Below are 27,965 nucleotides of genomic sequence, written 5' to 3' on the forward strand. Positions count from 1 at the left end.
CATTAACTTACTGTATGGCATCAGGAAAGTCATCTTATCTCTCTAGAACTGTTTCCATCATTTAAGGTCAAATGAGGGGTTTGGATTAAATGATCTTTAAGGCCATCTCTGAGATTCTGTGAATTTTTTTTCTGTTATTCTAAGGGCCTCATTCCTCAAGACCTTAATCCTATAATGTCCTACAAAACTATCCCATACACCCCTATCCCATATACACATCCAAACAGGCGCCTGGGGTGGGGCTAGTGGGCAGGCCCACCATTCAGAAGAAACAATGGTTGTCAGGGGACTGTGTCACTTAGGAGGACTGAGCTTTGGCCAAGCTCAGAAGAGGCAAGTTCTGGTCCCATCCAGCTGGGTCCAGCCCCAAACCCTGCCCCAAAGGGGCTAAAAGTTTGTTCTATTAACCTTTGGAGAGAACTCTGAAACCTGAAGAAGCATCTGAGCCTTGTCTTCTCTGCACCCTGGAAGCAAGAAACAAGGAAGAAAATAATAACTTAGATGGGCCTGGAACTTCAACAGTGGTGAGGGGTTTGAAGTGGTTAGAACTTTATACTGATTTCTTTCAATCCCTTTGCTCCCTGCTTCCTCCACAATTCCAGAGTTTCGAGAAAGGGGGGATATCCATGGGGGGCTCTGCTAACAGATTCAAGTTTTCAACTGAAAGTTGAAAAGAGATGTAAAAGAAAAAGGTGGGGCAGGGTTCTAAAGATAGGGGGGAGAAGCGTAAGTTCAGGGAGGAGAAGGGGGAATATTTAGATAGCAATAGGCATGGCAGGCAAAGTGTTCCTTATTGTCATCCCCACCCACATTCCACACCCATCCACATGGCTTATGTCTCATCTACTTCTTGTAGGCAGCCTGCTTAGAGGAAAGCCATTTTTTGGCCTCATTTCTTACCTAGACTTAATCACTGAATGGGCATTTGCCTCAGACAAACTGAGACCTGGGAAAGACCTTAGCCTAAAAAGGCCAAGGTTAAATCCAACCTCAGACACTTAACACTTACTAGCTATGTGATCCCTGGCAAGTCACTTAACCTAGATTGCCTCACAAAAAAAAAAAAAGGCCAAGGTCTCTCACTGCATCAGGGACCATCTCCAGTCGTCCTGATCTGTATCTTGCCACTGGACCCAGATGGCTCCAGAGGAGAGAGTGAGGCTGATAACTTTGCACAGCTCTGCCTCACTTAAATCCAATTCACTTGCAAGTCAAGATATCACCTCCCTGCTGTCATTGGTCCTCTTTGAGAATGAGGGACAAACAACAACAGTTAGAGGAAAGCATGCTTCCTTGAATTAGCAAACCACCCGGGAAGGATAGAGTCATACCTGGCAGTCTCCGTTCGTTATTCTAGGACTGTCTTGGTTCAGATTGGTAAAGAACTAAAGGCTCAAGGGAAGAAAAAATACAAAAGGTCATTCAGTAAACATTAAGCACCTATTATGTTCCAGACACTGTGCTAAGTGCTGGGGATACAAGGAAAGGCAAAAGACAGCTCCTGCTGTCAAGGAGCTCAGTCCAGTGGGGGACATGACATACAAACAACTGTGACAAACGATCTATACACAGGGTAAATTGGAAATAATCAACAAGGGGGAGGCATTAATTAAAGGGGAAGGAGGAAAGGTTCCCTGTGCCTAGAACAAAGAAAAAGGAAAAGGAAAGTTTCCAAGGGAGATATGGACAGCTCGAGGCTTATGTGGAAATAAAGTCTTTCCAATTTTAAATTCTGAAACTTAGCTGCTCCTCATAAAACCATGGCATATCAAAACCCAAAGGGATTATGCATTATCTGATCTATCCTTTCATGTAACTAATGAGGAAAAGAAAATAAATAGTTTGCTCAATGTGCTATAACTAGCTAGTTTGGGAGCCAGGACTAGAAATCAGTTCTACAGAATTCCATCTTTGTGCTTTTAAAATTACACGATGAATTTTTCAGCTTGTTCTCACCCTCCCTACAGAGCTGTACCTCAACCTGAGCACCATGTATCTTTCTACTCAGCTCTGTGTCCTAGTGCTAACTGGCTCAGTGCTTCTCAGTGTCTTCAACAGTTTGGAAGCTACTATCATTGTTGATGAAGACCAAGTCCTGGTAAGTGACAGAACCAAGTGGCAATAACCTCTGAGACAAAATCAACCAATCAAAAAGCACCTTGATTAAGCAGCTACTGTGTGCCAATTACTATGCTAGTCCCTGGGGATACAAGTCGAAAATGATCAAGTGTTATATAATAGGGGGCATAATCTATCCATGTCGTGAAGGAAAGAAGAACTGGTGAGAACTTAAGAGTAATGAGGGAAGGGTTAAGAGAAAAGAATGAGGAATGTGAGCTTTGCACAATGAATAGGATCTGAATAGGCAGAAAAGACAGAGAAAGTCATTCCAGGTGAGGAAAATAACATGAGACTTAAGGCACAGAAGACTCACATAATATATAAATTTAATAGGTTCCCAAAGTGGGCAACACTGCCTTTTGAGATTGCTGGAACGTTTCAAGGGGGCAGTAGTAGCCTCAGGTGCAATTGGGGGGCGTTGAATAAAAATAAGGGGGTGGTGGAAGCATAAGGAAAGAAGAGAAGAAAATTTTTAAAAACCATTTGTATGTGTTTCATCTGTTGTGTAACAGAGTTAAAGTTGTAATGATTACGTTATTTTCCAAACAAACACAAAATGCAAGTTATAACACTAGCTGCCCCAACCCATCTTAACAAGCAAGTGTTGGCAGGTGAGAGTATAGTGTATTGTTGGGAAGTCCAGCATGCATCGGCAGGAATATGTGCACGTAATGACTTGTTTACAATATGTTACTATACAGTTACATGATGCAATGTTGTGTCATCAAAATTTCAATGCAGGGCAGCTAGGTGGCATAGTGGATAGAGTGCCAGCCCTGATGTCAGGAGGACCTGAATTCAAATCTGTCCTCAAACCAAATACTTGATACTGACTCGCTGTGTGACCCTGAGCAAGTCACTTAATCCCCATTGCCTAAAAAAAAAAATTCAATGCAGAAAAAAGCCACAAATCTACAATAAATTATTAAATTTAAGATGCATTCTAATGCAAATTGAAAAAACATAAAAGGGTTAAAGAAAGTATATTTCCAGGGGGTTGCTGATAATTTTTTTAAAGGGGGTAGTAGGCCAAATAAGTTTGGGAACCTCTGATATATATAAAGCCTTTACTAGTAATCTTGGTTCTCAGGGCAAGTAATAAGAAACAAGCAACATGAATTGTGCCTGGAGCAAACAAAAAAGAATCAAGTTTGTAATTTGTATCAAAATAATATGAGAAGTAATTAAGACAAAATCATCTGAGTGGAAGGAATTAGTTACCGCAATGGTTACTACACAGCTGGAACACATGGGTAAAATTTTGGAAACCTTTAAATATTGGCCTTCTGGGACAAAACCCCACTTTTCCTGCCCCGCTGTTAGCTCTGTGGATCTGTCTTGAAAATGAAACCAGTGCGAGTTACAACATCACCATCATCTTCAACAAATACTTATTTGGCACTGATTGTGTGTTAGGCAATTTAAGAAATACCGGGAATTACTTTGTATTAATTGTGTGGGCCCAGATTTTGAAAAGCTAAGTAGGGGAATTTATACTGGGTTCATTAGATTGTAAACTCCATGAAGTTGGGGACTACGTCTTCAAATTTCTTCTGTATCCTTTGTGGTGCCTAGCACAGTTCTAAACACATAATAGGTGCATACAATATATTAGTTGATTGCTCGGTCTCCACATGGAATCAGTGGAGGCTCTATGGAAGGGATCCCATCCTGCCTCTTCTAGCTAGAGTTTGGGAGGTATTCCTGAAAAGCTGATGCTTATCCTATTCCCAGGAAGCAAAGAAGAACTTGACTTGGCTGATAGACCAGGAGCAGGTCACATCTGGGGAAAAGAACCTCGTGAGAAATTTTAAGGAATGGCAGAACAGCTCCGACCTCTTCCATAATGTCTCCTACCAACACCTGCCTGTAATCCTGTCCCAAAAGAAGAGTGAGTTGCTGGGAGGGGAACTTGTGGAAAAGTTAAGCTCTCTTAGGAGGGGGAAAAGTATGATAGTTGGGTGGGAAGGTGATTAGGAAGGAAGAAGGAGGAGGAATACAGGGGAGAGGGGGAAAAAAGAAGGGAATGAAAGGAAGGGCTGTGTCTAAGGAATTGCGAACATAGACAATTGTAATTCCATGGCCATTATGGCCTAGCTTCCACCTTGACTAAAATCATTTCCCTCCTTAAAAAAAGTCCATTAATCACATTTTCAGCAGGGTCCCAAAGAAAGAGAAGAGAGGAGGAAATGATGGGTTAGGAGGAGAGAAGGAAGGGAAACTGTGAGGAATAAAGGTGAGTAAAGGGGAATAAATGGGCTTCTTGGGAATGCTTGACACTATGTTCTCTAGGCTTTCAGAACCTTTGAGCCAACATGGAACTCAGGAGATCATATACTCCAAAAGTTATCAGTCTATAGCCCTAAAATAATGCTGACTAGCCAAGCCAGGGCAGCCTCTAGAACAAATGGTGAAGGATGCCAGGTTTGTACAGTGACAGAATCATGGATTTGGGACCAGAAGAGACTTTAGAGATCACCTAGTCTGATGCCCCTTCACTTTGCAAATTGGGAAACTGAGTCTTGTTGAGATGAAGGGCTAAGCCACCCAAAGTCACTCAGGCAAGTAAGTGGAAGAGCTGGTATTCAAATCAGGTCCTCTCACACCAGATCCATCACTTGTTTCCCCCACTGCATTCTCTTACTTCCTCTAATTCTCCCCCCTTTGCTACCCTAAAGCCATTCCAAAGGGGACAAAGGGCTCACAGAAAAGAAGGAACTTGAGCTGAGCTGAAAGATCAGATTTAGATTGGAGGGAGGAAGGCATTCCAAGGAGGCTAATTCTTTGAGTGAAGGTGAAAAAGGTGATATATATGCATGGGACAGCTTGGCTAGAACAGAAGGTTCAAGAGTGGGAGAAGGAGGATATAAGTCTAGAAAAACAAGTCTGGTTCTAGATCGTGAAGGGCCTTGAATGTCAGGCTAAGGGGTTTAGACTTTAACCTTTAGGCATTAGGGAGCCATTAATATTTTACAGCAGGGGAATGATGTGATCAGAGCCATTCATTAGGGTAATTTGGAACCACTAGAGGGAAAGAGTAGAAATACTAGAGGAATTGGCAGAGGGAATCTAGAGGAAAGGAGATCAACTATGAGCTTATGGTCTGAAGTTTGTAGGAAAGACTTCTTGAAAAGGAAGTAGGAGAGGGCCTGGCATAGTGGGAGGAATATTGGGTTAGAATTCAAGAGTTCTAGGTTACAGTACAGCCTCTGCCAATTATTGAAAATGTAACTATGGGCAAGTCACTTCCTTTTTTTTATATCTCATTTTCTAAATCAATAAAATGAAAGATTTGGACAAGATGAATACTACGGCCCCTTCTGCCTTGTATGTCTCTGAACATTGGGTGTAACTAGAAAGATGACCTTGGGCAAGTCATTTATGTCTTTCTCTTCATCTATAACATGAAAAGAGTTGGAACAGGTGATTTCTAAGCTCATATCTAGCCTTAAAGTCCTGTGATTCCCCCAAAATGAAAATTTGCACTTAACCTCTGAATAAGTTACCAACCCCTAATCTAGGCTATCTAGTCTGCACAGGGAAATAGGAAAGATGCAATGAAAAAAGGAAAGACACGAAATAGGGGCAGTAGGGAAGGGCTAAGGAATGTCCCAACCCCATCTCATTCAGGTTGCCTTCTCCACTCCCTCATGTTCTAACTACCTCCCAAACTTCCTCCCCAGAGCCATTGCCTACAGGACTGTCCTCCAAGCAGGGGATATGCCTCGTGAGTAATCTGCAGTCTGTGTTCAGTGCTTCCTCCAAGGCTGAACTGAGGTACTTCACGGCCTTGGTCCACCTCTCTGATCCTGACCCTAACTTACTCAGACAGATGAGCATCAGCGTGAGCAGAATCTTTGCTCCGCAAATCCTCCAAGGACGGCTGCTGGTGATCCACACATTTCTTGCTGCTTATCTCTCCGCGGGGAACCTGAGCAACAACGTTGGTGTGCCCTTCCTCGTCCCTATCCTGTTTAAATAGATTGCAGGCTATGCCTTCCTTATGGACTTTGCTGCCAACCTCTCTGATTACTTTCTGATGATGGAGCACGATATCCACTGATCTCCCAACTTTATCTCTGCCACACAAGTGGCAGTGATCTGATGATCTGGTCATCTGGAGGAATAGGCCCTGGGTGATAATGGAATTTGCTAAGCGGGGCTTCACAAGCAAGCTCTGCCTCTCCAGTGACTTTCCGCATCTAGCCTCTTTCTTCCTCTACTATCAGAGAGTGCCCCCTGAGAAGCTCTTCTCTAGCTTCTACAAGATGCTAGCCCAGGAAAAAACCATCCAGTTTAGGCCTTCACTCTCCCAGGCCATGGACTTCTCCATTCAGGAAGATCCCCTTTCATGAAGTCAGTGCCTTAAAACCAGAGGACAATTTCCAAGAAAAGGATTTTGGAAAACCTAACAACCCACCCGCATTCATCTACACTGACATGCAGACTTTTAAAGGCTATCTACCTGAGAAAGGCTACAGCCTGGGAGATTTCTTCTGGGTCCTGAAGCCTATGGTAGGCAACCACACTTGACTGTGATTTTTGGAGGAGCCAGTTAAGATAAGACAAGTTTTGACAGGCCCAGAAGAGGAGCTAGTGTTCCTACTTGGGGAAAAGATAGAGCTGAGCTATATAATCCCAGTGAAATGTCAAAGACATGCCAAAGAAAATGGGAAATTTGATCATAAAATGTCCAAAGAAATGGAGAACAGGGTGGAACAGCCTGAGGCTAGTGGTGACAACCACCTGGATGACTGGATTGTGTTCAAACATACAAAGATCTGGACAGCCTGAGGAACAGTGGGAGATGGAGGGTATAATGAAGAGACAAAGAAGGGCCCAGTCTGCAGACTGAAATGACAGAGGTGACAGAAAATTAAAACACTGAAAAACAGCCAGGGGCATTTTTTTGAGAGTAATGATAATAATCATAACATTAACAATAACAACATGGGGCAGCTAGGTGGTGCAGTGGATAGAGCTCCATCCAGCCTTGAAGTCAGGAGGACCTGAGTTCAAATCCGGTCTCAGACACACAACACGTACAAGCTGTGTGACCCTGGGCAAGTCACTTAACCCCAATTGCCCAGCAAAATACAAAACAAAACAAAAAAACAATAACAACAATAATAGTTAACATTTATACCATACTTTAAGGTTTACAAAGCACTTCACTTAAATCTCTCATTTGAATGGACAATACAAGCTGATAAGGGACAGAGACTCCTTTCCACCCTTGGAGGGGCCCACATGGCAGTAAGGAGATCCACCCCCTCACTTTTTCCTTCAAAACTATCCACCCTCCTAAACTGCCTTCCCCAGCTCAGCATGAGCAAATGACCCTAAAAACTCCAGGATATTTCTCTATCTCTCTATCTATCTATCCCTGAAGCCAAGTGAATTTAGGGATAGAATTACCTTCCACCCATACTGCCAAGAATGTATTTAGTTATGAGAGACATTGAGGGATCTAGATATCTTAGAAGTTGATATTTGTCAACATTGTTATAACAATTGTTATACAATAGTAATAAAAAAAAAGTTTAATGCCAATAAAGTAATTTCATTAGTTGAACTCTCCCAGGGCTCCCTGTGGGGTAGAAGCAGCAGACCGGCAACCTAACCACATGGCATTTGGCTGTGGTAGCTAGTAGGGGGCAACTTGGGGGCAGCTAGGTGGTAGAGTGGATAGAGCCGGGCCTGAAAAACGACTGAACAACAACAAAAAGGGGGCAACCCACATAATAGAGCCTTGATTAGAGAAAATGGACAGCTTTGGACCTGATGCCTTTAGCAGTCATCTCTTGTCATTTATCTCTTCCACATAACCCTCCCCCATCCCATCCCCATCCAAAGCAAGCTGAGCTATGATGTGAGCATGCTAAGCCCTGTGTTTCCCAAGGAGACCCACCATGGGGGGAATCTCAATAAACTCTGATGACTTCTGGAAGGCCAATGAGAGTCCCTTTCTTCCAAAAGAGCTCAGGGTGTCTTCTTTGTATTGGAATATTGACCCTTGCACTATCTTTATGTGTAGGAAAAATCAAAGATTATTTTTCCTCATTCCATCTAGGAAACCTGAAATTCAAAGAAACTTGGTAACTTACCCCAAGTCATAGCAGAGCAGTGGGAGAGGAAATCTGGATCCCAGATGTCCTGAATCCAAGCATGGGATTTCTTATTAACTATATTTCAATTCCAGTTTTCCATGGACAACCACACGTGACTCCTTCCCCTTCTGGGAATTCTCTAGGTGGGGAGGGGTTCTCAGTATAGGGAATGCCATCTCTGGCCTTCCATTCTTGAGCAACCAGCTGAGATGTCATAACGCCATTGAGCTTTGAATAGGGAGAGGGAACTGAAGTCCTGAGCCTTGGGAATCTCAGGCCGAGAAATGAGGTTTACTAATGTTTGAGATTTGGGCAGAATAAGACTTATGACCAGAATGAAGGTAATAAAAGGGGACCTGTTCAAAAGAAAAAGATTAGATTGAAGGGCCAACAAGATCACATTGTACATGAAGAAATGTATGAAGTGACCCAAAGTGAACAGAACCGAAAGAACACTGTGCACCATAACAACAATGTAAATGAAAATGTCACTCTCAGAGCCAATAATGGGCCTAGGGATCCGGTAATGAAGCACAGCTCTGTCTTCACAGAGTAGAGGGAAACGATCAAGGAAGAACGCTTTTTAAATGCTTAGATACAATCACATTGTCTTGAGTGTTTTTGAGGCAGGAGTAGAATTCAAATACAACTCTCTTTTGGTTCTCTTCCTACGTGTGTGGCCACAGTGCCCAGGCTTCTATCCTAGGCCCTTCTCTCTCCTTTCTCCCTTGGTAACCTCATCATCTCCAATGGTTTCAACTATCATATCTATGCAGATGACTCTCAAATTCTATATATCTGGCCTGAATCTCCCTCCAGCTCTAGTTGGCAGATCTAATTTATTGTTGGACATTTCAAACTGGATATCACACAGACATCTCAAACTCAACATATTCAGAACCTTACTCATGATCTTTTCCTACAAAACTCATCCTTTTTCAAAAACTAATTGTGTTTGTGAATATAACCCTAGCCTCTCTCCTGTGCCCTAGTCCCCATTAACAACAAAGCATGTACAATTAGAATCTCACATTCATCGGGATGACTGAACTCATTCTCTTTTCCTCCCATATCCACCCTTCTTTCTAACTTCCCTTTACCTGTGGAGTGCATCACTGTTGCGGTGTAAGAGGTTGAGAGGTTGTGACCCCTCAAAGACTGGAGTACAGGACAGGTCATCTGGAATGAATTCACAGACTCAAGCATTCTTTAAGCCAAGGTGGCAAAGTTTATTGTTACGCTTTCCAGTGGGCAGGGATTCTTAAAGGATCCTGCGAGAGACTGAGAATGCAGCTAGGGTTTATATGGAAAAGAGCATGGGAAAGAAATGCCAGGAACACTAATGAGGTAATCTAAAGGTGCAGGTGTCTTTGGGGGCTATGGATGGGAAAGTACAGGGAGTATACCGGACAGGGAGGGAGATGACAGAGGTATGGATCTTTGGAGTCTGGCAGGAGGAAGAGTCCTTGGGCTGGCCAAAGGCAAAACTCCTTGGGCTGGGCAAGGCACCCCTCTCTCTCTGTCTTGATGAGAGAAGGTTCTGCAACAAGGGAAAGCTTTCTCACAAGACAGGAACTACTAAGGAATTGGGAGGCTTCCAGAGACATGATCTGAGGGCTGGGGCCTGAGCAGCCCAGCTCTGTGTAGCTGTACCAGGGAGAGAGATAAGGGTCGTGCTGAGGCCCCATGAATGAATAACTGCTAGGCACAGTGTCCTTGGGCTGGGGAGAAACTGTCAGGGATAGTGTTTCTGAGGCTAGGGAGAAATTGGGGTACAAGTACAAGCACAAGCACCCAAACACAGGCACCCCATCATCACCATCCTTTCAGTCACTAGGTTAGCAACTGTAGAGTCATCCTCAACTCCTCACCTTCACTGAGCCATCATATCCATTCAGCTACCATGTCTTGCCAACTTTACCACCATGAAACCTTTCATATCTGTCCTCTTTTCTCGCCTCACATGTCCACCATTATAGTTCATTTTCATTACTTCTCATCTGGAAGTAGTACAGACAGTTCTTACTTTACATAAATTTAACTTTATGTAAAGAATTCTAAAAGAAATCCACATTCCAAGAAGAATCTATGTTAATTTTACCATACAGTACTGTGCTTTCTCTCTGTTTCTGTCTCTGTCTCTCTCTCTCTGTCTCTCTCTCTTTCTCTCCTCCATTCCTGCCCCTTGGTTTGGCCTTCCTCCATTCCCCACATTGAGGGCAAATTCAAGTTACAAAAAACTCAATTTACATAGAGGTCTGAAGAATGGTTCCCTTAAATAAAGTGAGAACTGTCTGTAGTCTCTCAATTGCTCTTCCTGCTTCAAGTCTCTCCCCTCTCCAATCCATTCTCCATATAGCTGCTAAAATGACATTCCTAAAGTGCATGTCTGACCATGTCCCTCCCCCACTCACAAAATGCCAGTGGCCCCCTGTATTATCTCTAGGATAAAATTCAAACTCCTTGGTTTGACATTTAAAATCCTTCACAATCTGACTTTAGCTAAGTTTTTGAGACATTTCACATTATTCCCTCTCATGAATTCTACATTCTAGTCAACTTGCTTTTCCTCATATCCAGCATTCCTTCTCTCATCTCTGTCCTTTGCACTGCTGTCCTCTAGGTTTGGAATATACTTCCTTCTCACCTCTGCCTCTTAGAGTTCCTAGTTTTTTTCAGAGCTCAACTTAGGCTCCACTTCATCACTGGAAAATCCTCATACAAGGCCCTTCTATATTCCTCCCTGCTCCTCGCTCCTCGCCCCAGCTCTTGGTGCCTCTCAGCCCACTCCATGAAATTGTAAATATTTACTTATAAGGGATTCAAGCAATGGCTGGACCAGGGGTGGGGAACCTGCAGCTATTTTTCTATAAAATTTGGATTCAGTCAAAAGGTCATACTTAAAGATCTAGAAAGCCACATGTGGCCTCAAGGCTGCAAGTTCCCCACTCCTGGTGCTGGACAACCATCTGTCAGGAAAGTTAAAATGAATTATTTTGGGGTATGGATTGTACTCTGGCTGCTGAAGTGCCTTCAATTCTAAAATTCTATAATTCTATGAGCCAGATGGTACTACTATTGTTTGGGAGCAGGGGAGGGAAATGTTCAGAATTGGTTGATCTAAAAAATATTGAACAAATGTTATTAGAATTCTGTAAACTTTGACCTCTGGGATACTATGACCTTTACCACCGGCATGCTTAAGAAAGGAAGTGCTAAGAGGCAGCTAGGTGGCACAATGGATAGAGCACTGGCCCTGGAGTCAGAAATCTGGCCTTAGACCAGACACTTGACACTTGCAGACTGTGTAACCCTGAGCAAGTCAATTAATCCCAATTGCCTAAGGCGGGGGTGGGGGTGGGGGGAAGAGGTGCTGTCCAATGCAATGATCCAAGACAATTATGATGAAAAAAATGCTTTCCATCCCTAGAGGAAGAATTGATGGTGTCTGGATACAGATCGAAGCATGCTTCTTTTTGCTTTATTTTTCTTGAGGGGTTGTTTTTTTGTTGTTGTTTTGTTTTCTTTTGGTGCATGTTTTCTTTCACAACGTGACTGTTACAGAAATGTGTCTTGCATGACTACTCATGAGTCACCTATATCAAATTACTTACCTTCTCAATTAGGGAGACTTGGGAAGGGGAGGGAGAGAATTTGGAACTCAGAATTTTTAAAATAAATGTTAAAAATTGTTTTTACATGTAACTGGGGAAAAATAAAATACTAAACAAGGAAAAGAAGAGAAAAGAGATGCTGTCAAGGCCACAGCTATAGTGCTGACCTTGTGCCAAACATGCTTCTGTCCTTTAGGCCCGAATGTATAGCTTGCAACATAGCCCAAAAGAACAAGAATTCCCCAGGGACACAGTGACCTGAAATGTACAAGAACAGCAGTACCCTGAAGCAACAGACTGCCCCTCCCCCACGGGATATTTCTCTGCCAAACAGAGATTTCTCCTAGATATTTCTTTCCCCACACCTTTTCCAATCAGCTGTACAACTATACATAATGGGTGAACCTATAACAAATACCTGTCCAGATAATTATTTTTCTTCTTGCCTTTTTCTGCGGTCTACAGGCAAAATCTCCAGTAAAAGAGAGATCAGTACACTCATTAAGGCTATTTGCAGTAGCTGCTCCCTTACTGACACAGTGAACTATATATCCTGCTTCCCTAATTATGGTAACAGATGTCAACCTGGAGTGAGGTTTCTAGTCAAATACCTGACCTTGGATCTGTTCTGTTCAACATCTTTATCAATTTAATTAAATATTTATTAAGTGCCAACTATGTTACAAGACATCAAATTAGATGCTGCAGTTAGAGTGTTTTTTTTAAATTACACAGTTCCTGTTTTCATGTAGATTACAATTCACTACAAAGAATATGACATGTAAGTGGTTAAGTATAATAACAACTTAGAATATGATGGGGAAAGAGGTCTGAAAATTTTAAAGCAGCAGAATTACATTCTGAGAAGCAGAAATGCTTTGAAGAGCATAGCTTGCCATGTCTCCCCTGTCTTGGACTTAGGGGAAACTTGGTATTTGTCTGGCTGCAAGCAAAGTTACAGAGGTGGAAAAGTGAAATATGTTGAATTAAAAGTACTGAAAAATACCTTACTTGTAATGGGAACAAATCCCCACAGTAGTTCCCTCTTTCAATATTTGGGTATAACTTGCAATTCTGGATTCTGGCCTTTTCTTTCTAATTATTCTGAAGAGAATCCAGAAAATCAATTAGCTATGTTTTGGGCTATGCATTGGAAAACTTCAAGTTTTTCCCCTTGGTGCCAAAGACCATGTTTATTAAAGATAAATCTTTGCTTTAAAATGTAAAATGTAAAATAGAGGTTCACTGTTTTACATAAAATCTTATTGGTCTTTGTATATTAAAGTGTATTAGTTGATTCTAATTAATTTCATATTTTAAAACTTTTTAAAAGAGAAATCTTTTCTTTGATAAATCTTTTTTATCTTAGATCAAAAAAGATGTGTACAGCTTAGTGCTACACACCTAAGCACAGCCACACCTGGCCACAGCTTTTTTGAATTGTAGAGGAAACTACAGGACCTTTGGAAAACAAACAGGAATCAAAAGAAATAGAGTTGGGGCTGAGGTGACTGAGCTAGCTTTTACGGCCAAGCAGAATTCACAGTGGGTAATGTTGAGAAGGGCCAGAAGATTTTTGTTCACAAGTGTATACAGAACCACACAGCTGAAAAGGGAAGAGAAGGCACAAGACTGGACTTAATCTGAATAGACTCTTTGGCCAAAAGACCAGTCAGGCTCCAGGATTCTCTTCTATAAGTGCCAACTTGCAAAGTGCCAAGTGCAAAGGCATCATTTGAAGAATGGATATACTGATGAAACACTCGGAAAACCCCAAGAAATATGTCACTAGGACAAAAATGACCTTCACTGGCATTGAGAAGAAGGGACAAAAGGTAGGCTTAATAGCATATCTCAAGAAAGCTACGAATGAGTAATCATCATCTGCAGTCATTCATTGCATAAAGCAGATCTGCTTATAATGAGACTTTCTTTCCTTTTTTTTTAAAAAAAAGTACCATAACATTACCCTATTTAAATTAGTTTCACCTATCATAGAACTTTTCATGAATGACTGTTTTGAATTAAGTATTAGGTTGTTGTTTAATTGTTTACAGTCTTATTGGGGTTTCTTGACAAAGATACTGGAGTGGTTTGCCATTTCCTTCTCTGGCTCATTTTACAGATGAGGAAACTGAGGCAAAAGGCTTAAGTGACTTGCCCAGGGTCATACATCTAGTAAGAGGCTGAGGCCAGATTTTAACTCAGGTCTTCTTGACTTTAGGCCCAGCACTCTAGCCACTGTGCCACCTAGCTGCCTCCAGGTATTTATTAGGTAGGCTTGTGTTTAAATGAATGATTATGTTTTCTGTATTTTAGTCATAATTCCAGCCACAACCAAGATTTGATTAGGCTTGACATTCAATTGAGTTGGTCAAGTCCGACTCTTTTTTGTTTTGTTCTGTTTTTTAACAAAGTCAATCCTTTCCACCTCAATATCCTGGAAGTTTTTTTTTTAATTTAATCAAGCTTCATTAATTTATTAAATGGTGAAAGCCTAGTTATGATTTTGTATGACTTTAGCCTGTGGCATATTTTGAAAAATAAAGAATGCCCACTGGTGTGGAAAATCCTGTTTGTTAACCACTGTGCCTGAGGTTATCCAAAAGCAAAGACTGAAGCAAGTCCACTGAAGTAAAAGCAGGCATTTCCAGCTTAAATTCCCTAATTTTCCATATAGTGAACAGCTTAATTGCAATGATTTTATTAAAATACTTTCATCATTGTTGTTTTATTGTATAACTACCCTTGAGTAAAGAATATCATATCACATTTTATAGTGTAGGTCAGTCTTTGAATATCAGATACTTGCCCAGATACTGGCCTGTTAAGGTACACGTATGAGTTCAGCTAGATGCGTAGTCTTCTGTTAAGTTGTTGAGCTAAATTACACTTTCAGATAAAATCTATTGAACTTAAAAGTTGCTGACATCTTATGTAGTATAGAGCACTTTACAGTTAGGATCTCATCTGATCCTCACAACAATCTTGGAAGAGAGGTGCTATTATCCCCATTTTACAGATAAGGAAACTGAGGCAAATGGTAGGTAAGTGACTTGCCCAGGATCACACCCCTAATAAATGTCTGAGCGGGGATTGAAGTGTCGGTTCTTCCTAACTTCAGGCCTGGAGCTCTATGCCCTATGGCGCCACCTAGCCACCTCTATGACTGTGAAATAGTAGTTCTATTACTAACTCATTTAGAGAGTCAACCTGACCCAAGCAAGCCTCTAGCCTGTGAGTAGTCGGAGTGGAACAGAGCAGGCTAGAAACAGGAGAATCGGAAATCAGACAGAAGTTTAACTTCAAAGCGAGGGAAATGGCTTGCAAGCAAGGAGGCGAATCCAGCCATGTGTGCCAGGGTCTTGAGGAACCTGCTTTAGAAGAGGCCGATCTCAATACTTACACTCTCAATACTTACACTAGTAGCTGCACAGGGAGCTGTAGCCCCGACAATGAAGGGTAACAGCAACAACGTGACAAGTTTGATTCGTAGCAGGGCTTCATGCCCAGAGCCGGCAGAGCTTAGAGAACACCTGGTGCTGGTCAAAGCAATAACAATAATTAAACCAAAGGGTGAGCTCATCCAGAGCCCATGAGTGAGGGTGAGTGCAAAGGACTCTTGTTATGCCAAGCTCAGGGCACAGCCTGCTTGATGGGCCTTAGCTCTGGAAAACAGGGTGTCTCCCAATATCTTGACGAGAGGGTTAAGACATAAAGAGGTATCATCAGCGTAAGTTTGTGATGATATGATCCTAGGGCTTAATTTAACAATTAAACACTCAATGAATATTTATTTTAAAAGAAAACAAACAGAAATCCCTCAATGAGATTTCTCTCTCTAAATCTAAGTAAACTCCAGTCAGTTTAAGGCCAGAACAGACCAGCAGTCTCCTCTTTCACTGTAACTCTGTGGCAAACGGTTTTGGGAACTGCTTTCAGGTGTTTTCTTTTATTCTAATCTGAGCTTTGACTTTCAGCCTTCCCCATCTTCTGCTGACAGAACAGTGGCATATTTGAAAGGCTGACATGTTATTTTGTTTATTCCCAGAGGGCAAAACTAAGACTAGGAGGTAGGAGCTACCAAAGGGCAGATTTAGGCTCAACGGAAAGAAGAACCACTTCGAGGAGCAGTGGAAAGAATGCTCAGTTTGAATTCTGGCTTTGCCACTTGCTACTGTGTGGTCTTGGTAAAGTCCCTAAAGCCTATCTGGGCCTTGGGTTCCTTGGGTATAAAAATGAGAGTATTGCTGTCTGAGAGATTGAGACCCCTCAAAGACTGGAGTACAGGACGGGGTCATCTGGAATGAATTCACAGACTCAAGCATTCTTTAAGTCAAGCTGGCAAAAAGTTTAGTGTTACGCTTTTCAGTGGGCAAGCATTCTTAAGGAACCTGTGAGAGACTGAGGATGGAGCTAGAGTTTATATGGAAAAGGGCATGGGAAAGAAATGCCAGGGATACTGATTAGGTAATCTAATGGTCCTGGTGTCTTTGGAAGCTATGGATGGGAAAGTGTAGGGAGTATACCAGACAGGGAGGGAGATATCAGAGGCATGGATCTTGGGAATCTGGCAGGAGGAAGAGTCCTTGGGCCAGACAAGACACCCCTCTTTCTCTGTCCTGATTAGAGAATGCTCTGGGAAAGTTTTCTCACAAGACAGGAGCTTACTAAGGAATTGGGAGGCTTCCAGAGACATGATCTGAGGGCTGGGGCCTGAGCAGCCCAGCTCTGTGTAGCTGTACCAGGGAGAGAGGTAAGGGTCTTGCTGAGGCCCACTCATGAGTAATTGCTAAGTACAGTGTCCTTGGGTCGGGGAGAAATTGTCAGAGGCAGTGTTTCTGAGACTAGGGAGAAATTGGGGTCCAAATAAAAACACAAGCACCCAAGCACCCTATCGAGAGGGATTGAGCCTGAGTCTTGCCTCAAATGCCACCTTCTACCTGAGGCCTCTCTCAGTCTCCTGAGTCTTCCCCTCCAAATCTTTTATCTACCTTGTAAATAATCATATGTATCTGTGTTATAAAATTGAATGATGTAGAACAACTCCCTCATTTTACAGATAAGGAAACTGAACTCTAAGGAGGTAGAGGTTTTCTTCAAATCTCTCAAATCAAAAAGAGGTTGTTGTGGATAAAAATCGATGAGGAAAGACTTCCTGGAGAAAAAGGGAATTAAATTGTGTAATTAAATGTCACTCCGCTAGGCACTGAGGGCACATGGACCACTGCATTCTAATGTGGGATACAGCAAGAAAATAATTATGTACATGCAGAGTAAATGGGGTGGAGAGTGGGGGGGGGAATCCTTCCCTTAATCAATCAGCAAACATTTATTCCTAGCCTGTGCTAGGGGCTGAGGATACAAAGACAAAACCAAAGGTGTTCCTGACCTCAAGGAGGCTTACATTCTATTGTGTATGTGTTGAGGGGGAGGGGTTTGGGGGGGGTGTGGAACAATATGAACCTACAAATATAGAAAAATGAAACATGCACAAAATAACTTCAGGTTGGGGGGGGATTATTAACCAGGGGGATCAGAATAGACCTTGTGTAGGAAGTGGCATATGAGCTGAGCCTTGGAGGACCTAGGGATTCCATGAAGCAGGAATGAGAAGGGAGAGCATTCCAGGCCTGGCAGACAAGCTGCACAAAAGTACAGAAGCCAGAGAGGTAATAACTACACAGGAAACTTCAAGTTGGCTAGAATGAAGAGTTCATGAAGAAGACTGTACAAAAGCCTGGAAAGGCATGTTGGATCCAGATCATGAAGGGCTCTGCAATCTGCTGAAGGAAGGCTTTCCCAAATGATTTTCCATAAAAGAATAGATCTTCACAAGGAATCAATCAAGAAACATTTATTAAGTACCTACTACGTGCCAGGCACTGTGCTAAGTGTTGGGGATATAAAAAGAAGGAAAAGACAATCTTTGCCCTTAAGGAGCTTGCAATCTAATAGGGGAGACAACGTGCAAATATATATACATATATATATATATATATATATATATATAAAGCAAGCTATGTACAGGACAAATACGAAATAATTAAGAGGGGGAAGGCGCTGGAATTAAGAGGGGTTGGAAAAGGTTCCCTATAGAAGGTGAGATTTTAGATGGGACTTAGAAGAAGCCCAGGAGGTCAGTAGTCTTGGAGGAGGATGGAGAATATTCCAGGCATAATTACAAAGACAGAGGATTCAAGCTTCTGTTATGTTTTAACTAGTTTCTCTGGCTTGAAGACCCAGCTCAAATTTTACCTTCTGGAGGTGTTCTTTCCTAGTCTTCCCCCTTGCTAGTGCCTTCCCTCTGAGATTACCTTCCTTTTAACATATATGTATGCATGTGTGTATATATACACATGTGTACATGTGTGTATATGTGTATATATAATATACATATATGCATGTGTGTATAAATATATGGTATGTATGTAGTTATTTACTGGTGTCCCATATTAGAATGCAGCAGTTCTTATACTTTTTAGTCTCAGAATCCCTTTACATTCTTAAAAATTATACAGGACCCCCAAAAGCTTTTTTATGTAGATTATATCTATTGACATTTACTGTTTAAGAAATTAAAACTAATAAAAAATTAAAATATAGTATTTATTAATTTCATTTTAAAATAACAATAACAATTCTATTACATGTTAACATAAACAACATATTTTTATGAAAATAGCTATATTTTCGAAAACAAATTTACTGAGAAGAGTGGCATTATTTTAAAGATTTTTGTAAATATCTTTAATGTCTATCTAATATCTAGTAATAGAAGACAGCTATATTCTTATATCTGCTTCTGCATTCAATCTATTGTGATATGGTGCTTTGGCTGAAGCATTCGAAGAAAATCTAGCTTCATATAGACTTGTAGTTGAAAAAGGAGAGGAGCTATTTTAATAAGCAAAGACCCAGAGGGGTCCTCTGACCACATTTTGAAAACCACTGTTAGAATGCAAGCTCTATGAGGGCAGGAACCAGGTTTGGTTTGGGATTTTTTTGACGTTTCTTTGTGTCCCCAGTGCTTAGATGCAGGGCCTGACATAGAGCAATTAGCAAATGCTTATTGATTATTTGTTTGGCTCTCATAACTCCCCTTAGGCAGAGATGTGCTTGAAACAGCTTTACCTGTCTTAGAGATCCCATTGTTAAATTTTCGGTGGGAATATTTATTTATACCTAAGAAATAGGCAATAGTTACAAATTAGGACTTGATTTATTGTTTTGTTAATTGTCCAAACTTAAGAAAGTTAGTGATGCATATTGAACTTAAAAGTACTGTTGAATATCCCCTCTCCCTTGTGAAACATTTAGCAGTACACCCCTGGATTGTTCCATAAATGTTGTTTTGAAAGGGTGCAGTAGAAGGCTCAAGGAATGAAGTCATCACTAGACAGAAGGCCTGGCGAATGAGGCTAAAAATAACAACCACCACAATAATAACTGGCATTTATATAGCACTTTGAGATTTGCAAAGTGCTTTACAAAGTTCATTATCTCATTTGAGCCTCACAACACCCCTCCCCTTAGATACTTGAAGGTACTATTAGCCCCATTTTACAGAAAAGAGATTGAGACTGAAAAAGGTTTGTTGATTCGCCCAAAGTCACACAGCTGATAAAAGTCTGATGGAGTATTTGAACATAAAGCTCCCTGGTTTAATAAAAAAAAAAATCGATCTTTCTCTGTATTTCTTCATCTCTTCCAAAATAATACTTATGAAAAATAATGTGACAACAGGAGAGCAAACAGAAGGAGAGACGTTGCAGGTCTCCCCTGCCCACAGCTTCTTCTGACCCATAGGAAATTTATAAGCTGCTCTTTCCAGGTTCTTCCTGTGCTGATTGAAGCTTCAGCTACCCAGGCATATCCCACTCTTGATCTGGAGTGGTTCTCCATAAGTCAACTTCATGGGTTTTCCAATGGTCCTCAAACTATTTGATTATCCAGGGCAGGGCTGGGCTCCTGTCTGAGTGAGGTTCTCAGCTACCCAGGGAGAAAAGTGAGGTGAGAGCAGTTACTGCTACTCTAACATTTCCAATCTGAGTAAAAGTGAGAAGACTATATTTAACCTTTCCTTAGTCTCATGATGGAGACCACCGAAGTCAGTGTGTGGCACAGTGGGAAGAGTATTGGCTTTGGGTTCCAGGCCAGGGGCCAGATTCTGCTTCCGGCATGTCTTAACTGTAGTGGTTGGGCAAGTCAGGTAAATCTCTCTGGACTTCATTTTTCCCAGCTGTGAAATATTGGGGTTGGATTAGATGGCCTTTGAGATCTAAATCAATGATACTCTGATGACCATATATGCTCCCCCTTGTCACAGACCCCTGAGGTTGAAGTGGTAGTTCCCTATTCAGAGGGAACAATGGTTGTTAGGGTACTATCACCTGGGAGGGGCCATAAGAAATTTATCTGGTCACCCCAGAGATCAGAGGAGACAAATTCTGGTCCCATCAGGCTCTGTCCCCCTGGTCCTAGGAATCCAGACCTAACCCCACTGCCTGTAGGGGTTTTAAAGTTCCTTCCTCTGGATCTTTGGGCGAACTCTAGGGTCTCTGAAATACCCCGCACTTAAGAGGCAATAGGCTGACTAGGTGACAGATAAACACCACCTGCAGTAGTTCTGAGGTACTCGAACTGGCTTGGATTTCCTATTTAATTCTTTACGATCCACTTATTGAAGACTTCCTCCTCAGCCCTAGAGGAGTGGAAAGTAGATGCCAAAAAAGAGAAAGAACTGTGGATTATTGTGCTTAAAGAGAAAGGTAGAGTGGCTTGAGCCCAGGCTACAAACTGCTCTATCCTCATCCCTGGGTGACTATTTCCATTCTAATCCTCTTCCAAGAGATTCCAGCCAAGAGATCAAGGAGGGATTGATCAACAATTGAACAGATAACAGGTGAGGATCAGAGGAAGAATGTGCATTACTGCAGCCCAATCATAAATATCTGCTTGATGGTCAAGGGCTGGGAAAGGAAGCTGACCTCTTGCCCTGCTTTGTTTCCTCCCTCTCACCCACCCCCACCCCACTACTTTCTCTGAAGCTATACTGCATTTCCCTACTCCAAGAATGATATCCTTTGGATGTCCTGGTCCCTCCCTGTGTCATCACTCCCAGAAAACCTGCCTGATTTTCACTGATACATTGACTTCCAGAAGCATGTGATGGATCATCCAAAAGGTTCTGAGGATCTAGGAAAAGTCACAGTAGGCAGAAGGGGACACAGCCATATATCTCTTCCACTAGGTGGCAAAATGTCTGTTCTGTTGTTCAGCTGTGTCCAACTCTTCCTGACCTTGAGGTTTGCCATTTCCTTCTCAAGCTCATTTTGTAGATGAGGAAACTGAGACCAACAGGGTTAAATAACTTGCCCAAGATCACACAGCTAGTAAGTGTCTGAGGCCAGATTTGAACTGGGGAAGATAAGTCTGCCTGATTCTAAGGCTAGGACTCTATCTACTGTACTATGCAACTGTCTGTTCTGTATAGCAATCTTCTCAGGTGGGAAAGAGCTAAAGGTTTGGGAAAATGGCAATCATAGATAAGTAGAAGGGAGGAGGAACTTCCAAGGGAGATAGAAAGATGCTCTGAATTTCTGTAGAAACAGAAATTCCCCAGATCCCACATTCTGAATCACAGACCTTCCTCAATTTCATTTTTAGAGCTGAATCCCACCTGCAGCGTCATGCATTATTCCATTCTATGCTCTGTCCTGGCCTTTCCTGCATCCATTCTTCTGGGCTTCCTCCTCAGCCTGGGAGCTACCAAAGAAATTGATGAAGATCAGGTTGTGGTGAGTAAAAGAGCCAGCAGTGGAGTGAAAACAAAAAGGAGGCACTTGTAAGACAGAATCTATCAAGTTCCATATTGTATAATGAAATATAAACTGCCCGTGCTATAAGAATTCTGAATAGAGGGCAAGGACTTAATGAAGGAAGAAAACGAGCATTTATAGAATGCCTACTATGTCAGGCACTGTGCTAAGAGCTTCACAAACTTCTCATTTGATTCTCACAACAACCCTGTTAGGTAAGTTAGAGTCAACATCATAAAGGAAATAGGTAGGATCTGAACTGGACCTTGGTAGAAGCTGAACAAAGTAAATTAGGATGGGGAGAGCATTCTAGCTGAGAAATCAGCGTTGTCAAAGTTGTGGAGGCTGGTCAAGCTCGGTGCTGAAGAAGTGATATGAGAACATCAGCAAAGTTTATATGTCATCCTCAAGGTAACAGTGGCATAGAAGTTCATAGTACAGGGGGTGACTTGGTCATACCTGTGCTTTAGGAAAATCCCTTTGGCAGCTGTATAAAGGAATGGGGAAGATTTGAGAGAGGAATATGAAATAAGAAGCTATTGTAGTCATCCAGGGCAAGAACTGACTGTGGGCCTGAACTATGGTGGTGGCTGGTGAATGGGGAGGAGAATGTATAGGTAGTTTGGTGACTGATGAAAGATACATGGGGTGAGTGAGAGTGAGGTGTTGAGGGTGACACCAAGGTTGTAAATCTTGATGAATGGAAGAACAGTGGTACATCCTCAACAATAATGGGGAAGTTTGGAAGAGGAGTAGGTTTGGGGAGAAAAGTAAGGAGTTCTGTTTTGGACATTCTGAGTTTGAGATGCCTATGGGACATCCAGTTTGAAATGTCCAGATAGCAGACTGGAGCTCAGTAGTGAGAAAGTTGATTCCTTGGGAGCCCCAAATCAGTATTTGTCAGTTCATTATCATTCCATAAGGGTAGTGATTATGAGTTCTGCATATTAGGCTTCAGAGCTGTCAGCTGCAGATTCTAAGTTCACTGGCTTAATCACAGGAAGTTAACCAGAGGCACTCCACCCTTGTTCTTCCTTGTCATGGTAACCAAGCCCAGTGTGGTCGAGGTGACTCAACTATATGGAAAGTCCCCCAAAATCTATTTCTGTGCCTCCAAACCATTCTTTCTTGTCCAACATGAGCAGGTGTCCATCTTATGCCCACCTAGTCTATGGAGATATTCCTTACTTCACCCAACTTGTAACCATGCTGACAAATCATTTTTGCTTATGAATCATGTCAACCAATGGAATTATTCTGTACTTGGTATAGCTGTTCTTGAATGTTTAAAATATCTAACCCTAGAAAAATAGGGCCTTGGAAGAAGGGGGCATCTCAGATTATAAGGAAGATCTGAGGTCCATTTCATTAGAGGGGATCATGGACCCTTTAATAAAGTACCATGGGCTCAGAGCTCTGTCTCAGTTTCTCTTATTGTAGATAAAAATTATCACCACAGTAGAAAGACTAGATCTGAAGGCACACCTCCTCTCTTTCTCCCTGTCTCTGTCTCTACATACACACACACACACACACACACACATCTTCTACTATACTGGGTGTACAGGGAGGACTAGTATCTCTGACGTGAGGGCTTGCTGAGCCCTTTTCAGGGCTTTCATCCATTTTCCACCTTTTACCCAACTCTCACTTGTGGCTTTAAGAAACTCTAGCATGTGCATTGGCCACACTTCAATGAAACTATCTTGGCAGACCAGGCTAAACCAAGGTGGGGCAATCAACAGGCCTTAAACCTTTTGGTAAGTTAGAGGGATAAGTACCCTAAGCATGTGAAGACGTCCCCACTGTACCCCAGGAATGAGCAGATGAGAATAATTTATTCAATGGCCATGAAGCAGGTGCTATGGAGTGCTTAGAGCTGGGTCAGACATCAAAGACACCAAGAGGTCATTCACTGCATCCTGGGCCATCTCCAATCATCCTGACTTTTGTCTTGCCACTAAGACTTCAGTGGCTCTGGAAGGGAGAGTGAGGCTAATGACTGTAACTCTGCCTTACTTAAATCTAATTCATGTGAAAGTTAAGACATCATCCATGATGTCATTGGTCCGCTTCAAAAACGAAGGATGAACAATTACTGTACTAATAATTATAGCTACATATAGAACAAGAACAAGATTTGGTATCCAAATGGATATGTGGGGACAGTAAGAGTGAGAACAGAAAGATTGTGAACCACTTGGTTAACTTCACTACTCAAGCCTTCACTCGCCAAAGCAGCCACTGGGAGATTGGAGGAGGTGGCAGGTGGGAGAGAGAGAATGAGAGAGAAAAGCAGTTGGTAAGGATGGGGCAGGGTAGAACTTTCCTGGCACCTGTGCTGTTGTTACTTTGGGTACCTAGGTAAATAATAACTGCTCCTAGGACAGAAGAGGTTGGAAGCTTGCACAGTGGAGGGAAGGGGGTAGAATAAAGAAGTATTGGTGGGGAAAGGGTAAGTGTGGTTGTGTTGGAGATATGCCCCAAAGCCTGACATCACTAAGAGGTGGCCTGTTGGGGGATTACATGGACCACTTTAGAGACCACATCCATGCTTTGAGTGGGGTGTCTGGGAAGGCTGAAACTACTCCCATCCCCAGGAGGAAAAGAAGATCTTGGCTTGGATGATGACCCAAGAGCAGATCAACTCCGTGAGCAAAAGTCACTTGAAGACCTTCAAAGAAATCCAGAACCCTTCAGAGCTTAGTAATGCCTCCTATCAACAGCTGGCTGGAACCCTGCCCATCAAGAAAAGTAAGTTGCATCAAGGGGACCTGGGGAGACATGGGGTCATAGATGTAAATAGGAAGGGATCTTCAAGGCCATCAGATCCAACCCTCTCATTTAACAAATGAATAAACTGGGACTGTGACCGGTAAACATGACTTAGCCAAGGTCACACAAGTGTCTGAGGCAGGATTCCAATGGAAGTTTTCTGATTCTAAGTACAGCACTTTATCCATCCCACCACTTAGGAAGCCTAGAGCCCTCAGGAGGATAAAGGGTATAACAGCTGACAGGAAGATGTTCAATAGGAAGAAGAAAAGAAAGAAAGCTATGGGGGAGGGGGAAGGAAAAAATACTGACAGGCAGAGCTGTTGTCCATGAGACTTTAAATTTAGAAACTTGGAATCCCGGTTCCATTATTCTCCCCAAACTCAGTCTGCACTAAAATCAGTAACATCAAGCCCTGCCACTCTCCATCCCCCAAGAAGCCAGACCTAACCTCTGGTCATTCGATGTTAAGTTCATTCTTAGCAGAGCTTTGGCGATGGTAGGGAAGCAGAAAAGGAAGACCTGTGGCAGAGGAACTGGATAAAAAGAGAAGGAAAAGATGAGAAAGCCCAAACATCCTCTTCTGGGAAGAGGTAGGGTAGGGGGTGGGGAATGCGTGTGTGGAATACAGCATATAAAGCCAGATCTTTTGCATGTGTTGGTTAGTTTTACTGCACTGTTTTTCCTCATTTTTGTTCTTTGTTCTAAGTAAGGGTAGAGGCTCTCTGGTAGGGTTTCACTGGGAAATGTAAGTAATATGAAACCAAAAGATTTTTTTTAAAAGGGAGGGTAGTAAGAGAAGGAATGGGTTCTTGAGGATGGGTGGATATTTTTCACAGTGTACTAGAACCCCAGAATTTTGGGGTCCTTATTGGACTATATATATATGTAAATCATCTAATCCAAGTTTCATCCATCTATGTCTCAGTCAGTTAATCAACAAGTGTTTTTAAAGAGCCTACTCTGTTTTAAGTGCTGGGGATACAAAGAAAGGTGAAAACATGGTCCCTTCTCTCAGGAATCATACCTTCTAGTGGAGTGACAATGTACAAATAGCTCTATACATACAAGGTAGAAATAAGACAAATGAGAGGTAATGCCATCCATGCCCTGTGGCACCAGGGACAATGCTGAGAAGCTGGGTCAGAGCTATTTCTAGGCATGTTTTGAAGTAAGCTACTTCTGGTGCATTCTTATATTTCTTTTCAGATTCTCCCCACTCCTGGGGAGATACATACTCTCATCATCATCCTCCATGAAGAACAAATAAGGGGGGAGATTTCACTTAAACCTCTAAGTAAAGTAACATTATCTGAACTGGTTCATCCCCCAGGGAAGGGAGAAAGAAATGATGGAAGTGGAAAGAGAAGAGAGGGGAACAGAGATGAAGTTCCCAGGGAGTATTTCAAATACTACCCATGAGAAGTAGGAGATCATGGAATAGTTTATTTGTCAGATCTATGGATAACAGAAGAATTTAGGACCAAAGAAAATATAGAGAGCATTACAAAATGTAAAATAGATAATTGGGATTATATAAAATTAAAAAGTTTTTTGCACAAACAAAACCAATGTAACCAAGATTAAAAAGAAAACAGAAAGCTGGGGGGGGGGGAGGGATTTCCAAAAAGTATCTCTGATAAAGGCCTCATTTCTCAAATATATAGAGAGTCAAATTTACAAAAATACAAGTCATTTTCCATCTCTTTCTGCTACTAACTCTACCACGGGTGCTTCCTTTTCAGAACTGATGACTGTAGGTCTGTCCTCTAGGCAACATCCCCAGGGCAACTACCTCATGGGTACCTTGAAGTCACTATTCCTTGCTTCCTCTGAGGATGAGCTGAAGGATATCCTAGTGCTGGTCTACCTGACTGTCCTTGATTCTACCTGGTTCAATGAGACCATCTCTGACATTATCAAGACCTTCAGTCCACAAACGGTGGCAGGGCAGTTGCTGGTGATCCGTTCCTTGTCTACTCCCTATCCACCTATGAGGGCCCTGAAAACTAACCTCAGCGAGGCCTACTCCAATATAGTCCAATTTAATCAGAATGTGGCCCATGCCTTACTCATGAACTTTGCTGCCAACCTCTCTAACTATTTCTTGATGATTGAAGATAATGTCCACTGTTTGCCCAACTTTATCACCTGCATGTGGAGAGAGATAGTGACCTGGGAGATAGATGACTGGGTGCTAATGGAATTCTCAACATGGGGTTTCGTTGGCAAACTCTTGCATTCCAGTGACCTCCCCCGGCTGGCTCAATTCTTCCTCCTCTACAAGGAGGCACCCCCTGAAGTGCTTCTCTACCACTTCCGAAAGCTGCTTGACCAGAACCATCCCATCCAATTCAGCCCCTCCCTCTTCTCTCAAGTGGGCTCCTTCAACAAGGGCAGCTCCGACAAACCAGAGTACAAGATGGTCAAATACAAGGACAGAGAGGAAGCCCCCAACAACCCACCTGCCACTGTCTACAGTAATTTGTGGATTTTAAATCATGTTTCTCCCCAAATGGCCTACATCCTAGGTGAGGGAGGGTTCTTCTGGGCACTGGAGCCTAAGGCTGGCAACCATTTAACTGTGGTTTTGGCCAAGGCAGCCACAGTAACCCGGGTACAGGTGCTAACAGGCAGAGACCAGGAAAACAGTGAGAAGCTGAAGGATGGAAAAGTAGAATTAGGCTACGACCCCGAAGGAGAACCTGAAGCCTGTACCCGCTACATTCTGCTGGGGTCACTGGTAAATGGGAAGCTGGACCACAAGATGCTGAATAAAAAGACAGGGAAGAATGTAAGCTGTCTGAAGCTAGTAGTGAGTACCTCTCAGCATGGCCGAGTAATGATCAGGCACATTAATATTTGGAGCAAGCCTGAGCAACAGAAGGAGATTGAGAGAATGATGGAAAGATTTGAGGGTGGGGCCTTGAATTGACACCAGGGATAAAAAATTAAAATCTTGAAATCACTATTGAAGTCTCCTTTGGGTCCTGTCCCTGCTGAACAGGAAAGGTGCAATTTAATTGAGATTGTCTTTGTAGACAGTGAATGTCCCACCTTTTTTTTGCCCATCTTTATCTTACCCACCAACATCATAGAATCACAGAGACAAAAAGAATCTCGGAGGTCACCCAAAGTATGAATTCCTTCTACAATATCCTTGACACAAGTGTTCATCTAACCTCTGATTGAAGGTATTTTGTTGAAAGAAAGCTTAACTCTATAGATTGTGAGGTCCTTAAGGGCAGGGATTATTTTTGCCTTTCTTTGTATCCCTAGTGCTTAGCATAGTGCTTGGCACTGATAAGTGCATTTAATAAAATGCTTGTGGACTTGACTTGACTTGATTAACCGTTCCCAAAGGCAGCCCATTCTATTTTGTGACATCCTAATTGTTAGGAAGTTTTTTTGGATATTGAGTCAATATGTGTTGTCTAGGGGTAGCTAGGTGGCGCAGTGCATAGAGCACTTAATCCTGAAGCCAGGAGGACCTGAATTCAAATCCGGCCTCAGACCAAACACTT

General features: G+C 42.3%; 1 protein-coding gene and 2 pseudogenes across 3 annotated transcripts; all 3 read left to right on the forward strand.

The window, feature by feature from the left end:
• Nucleotides 1-340: 340 nt before the first annotated feature.
• Nucleotides 341-7,015, forward strand: LOC110219637 (alpha-1,3-mannosyl-glycoprotein 4-beta-N-acetylglucosaminyltransferase C-like; annotated as a pseudogene). The gene is made up of 4 exons (XR_013487557.1): nucleotides 341-524; nucleotides 1,968-2,098; nucleotides 3,856-4,012; nucleotides 5,805-7,015. The product of XR_013487557.1 is annotated as an alpha-1,3-mannosyl-glycoprotein 4-beta-N-acetylglucosaminyltransferase C-like (transcript).
• Nucleotides 7,016-7,748: 733 nt separating this feature from the next.
• LOC110219680 (cytochrome c pseudogene) lies at nucleotides 7,749-13,722 on the forward strand (annotated as a pseudogene).
• A 6,948-nt stretch (nucleotides 13,723-20,670) lies between these two features.
• On the forward strand, nucleotides 20,671-27,428 carry LOC110219622 (alpha-1,3-mannosyl-glycoprotein 4-beta-N-acetylglucosaminyltransferase-like protein MGAT4E). 2 transcript variants are annotated; one of them, XM_021003148.2, is made up of 4 exons: nucleotides 20,671-20,750; nucleotides 21,515-21,645; nucleotides 24,267-24,420; nucleotides 26,187-27,428. In XM_021003148.2, exons 2-4 carry the CDS (start codon nucleotides 21,538-21,540, stop codon nucleotides 27,374-27,376), a joined length of 1,452 nt encoding a protein of 483 aa, XP_020858807.1. In that variant the 5' UTR covers nucleotides 20,671-20,750; nucleotides 21,515-21,537; the 3' UTR covers nucleotides 27,377-27,428. The 2 variants fall into 2 exon arrangements, with proteins under 2 accessions (XP_020858807.1, XP_020858808.1); XM_021003149.2 differs by lacking the exons at nucleotides 20,671-20,750; nucleotides 21,515-21,645; nucleotides 24,267-24,420 and adding an exon at nucleotides 24,917-25,034.
• The last annotated feature ends 537 nt before the right edge of the window (nucleotides 27,429-27,965 follow it).

This window comes from Phascolarctos cinereus, unplaced genomic scaffold (genome assembly GCF_003287225.1).
Source record: "Phascolarctos cinereus isolate Bilbo 61053 unplaced genomic scaffold, phaCin_HiC Scaffold_5;HRSCAF=322, whole genome shotgun sequence".
Lineage (NCBI taxonomy): Eukaryota > Metazoa > Chordata > Mammalia > Diprotodontia > Phascolarctidae > Phascolarctos > Phascolarctos cinereus.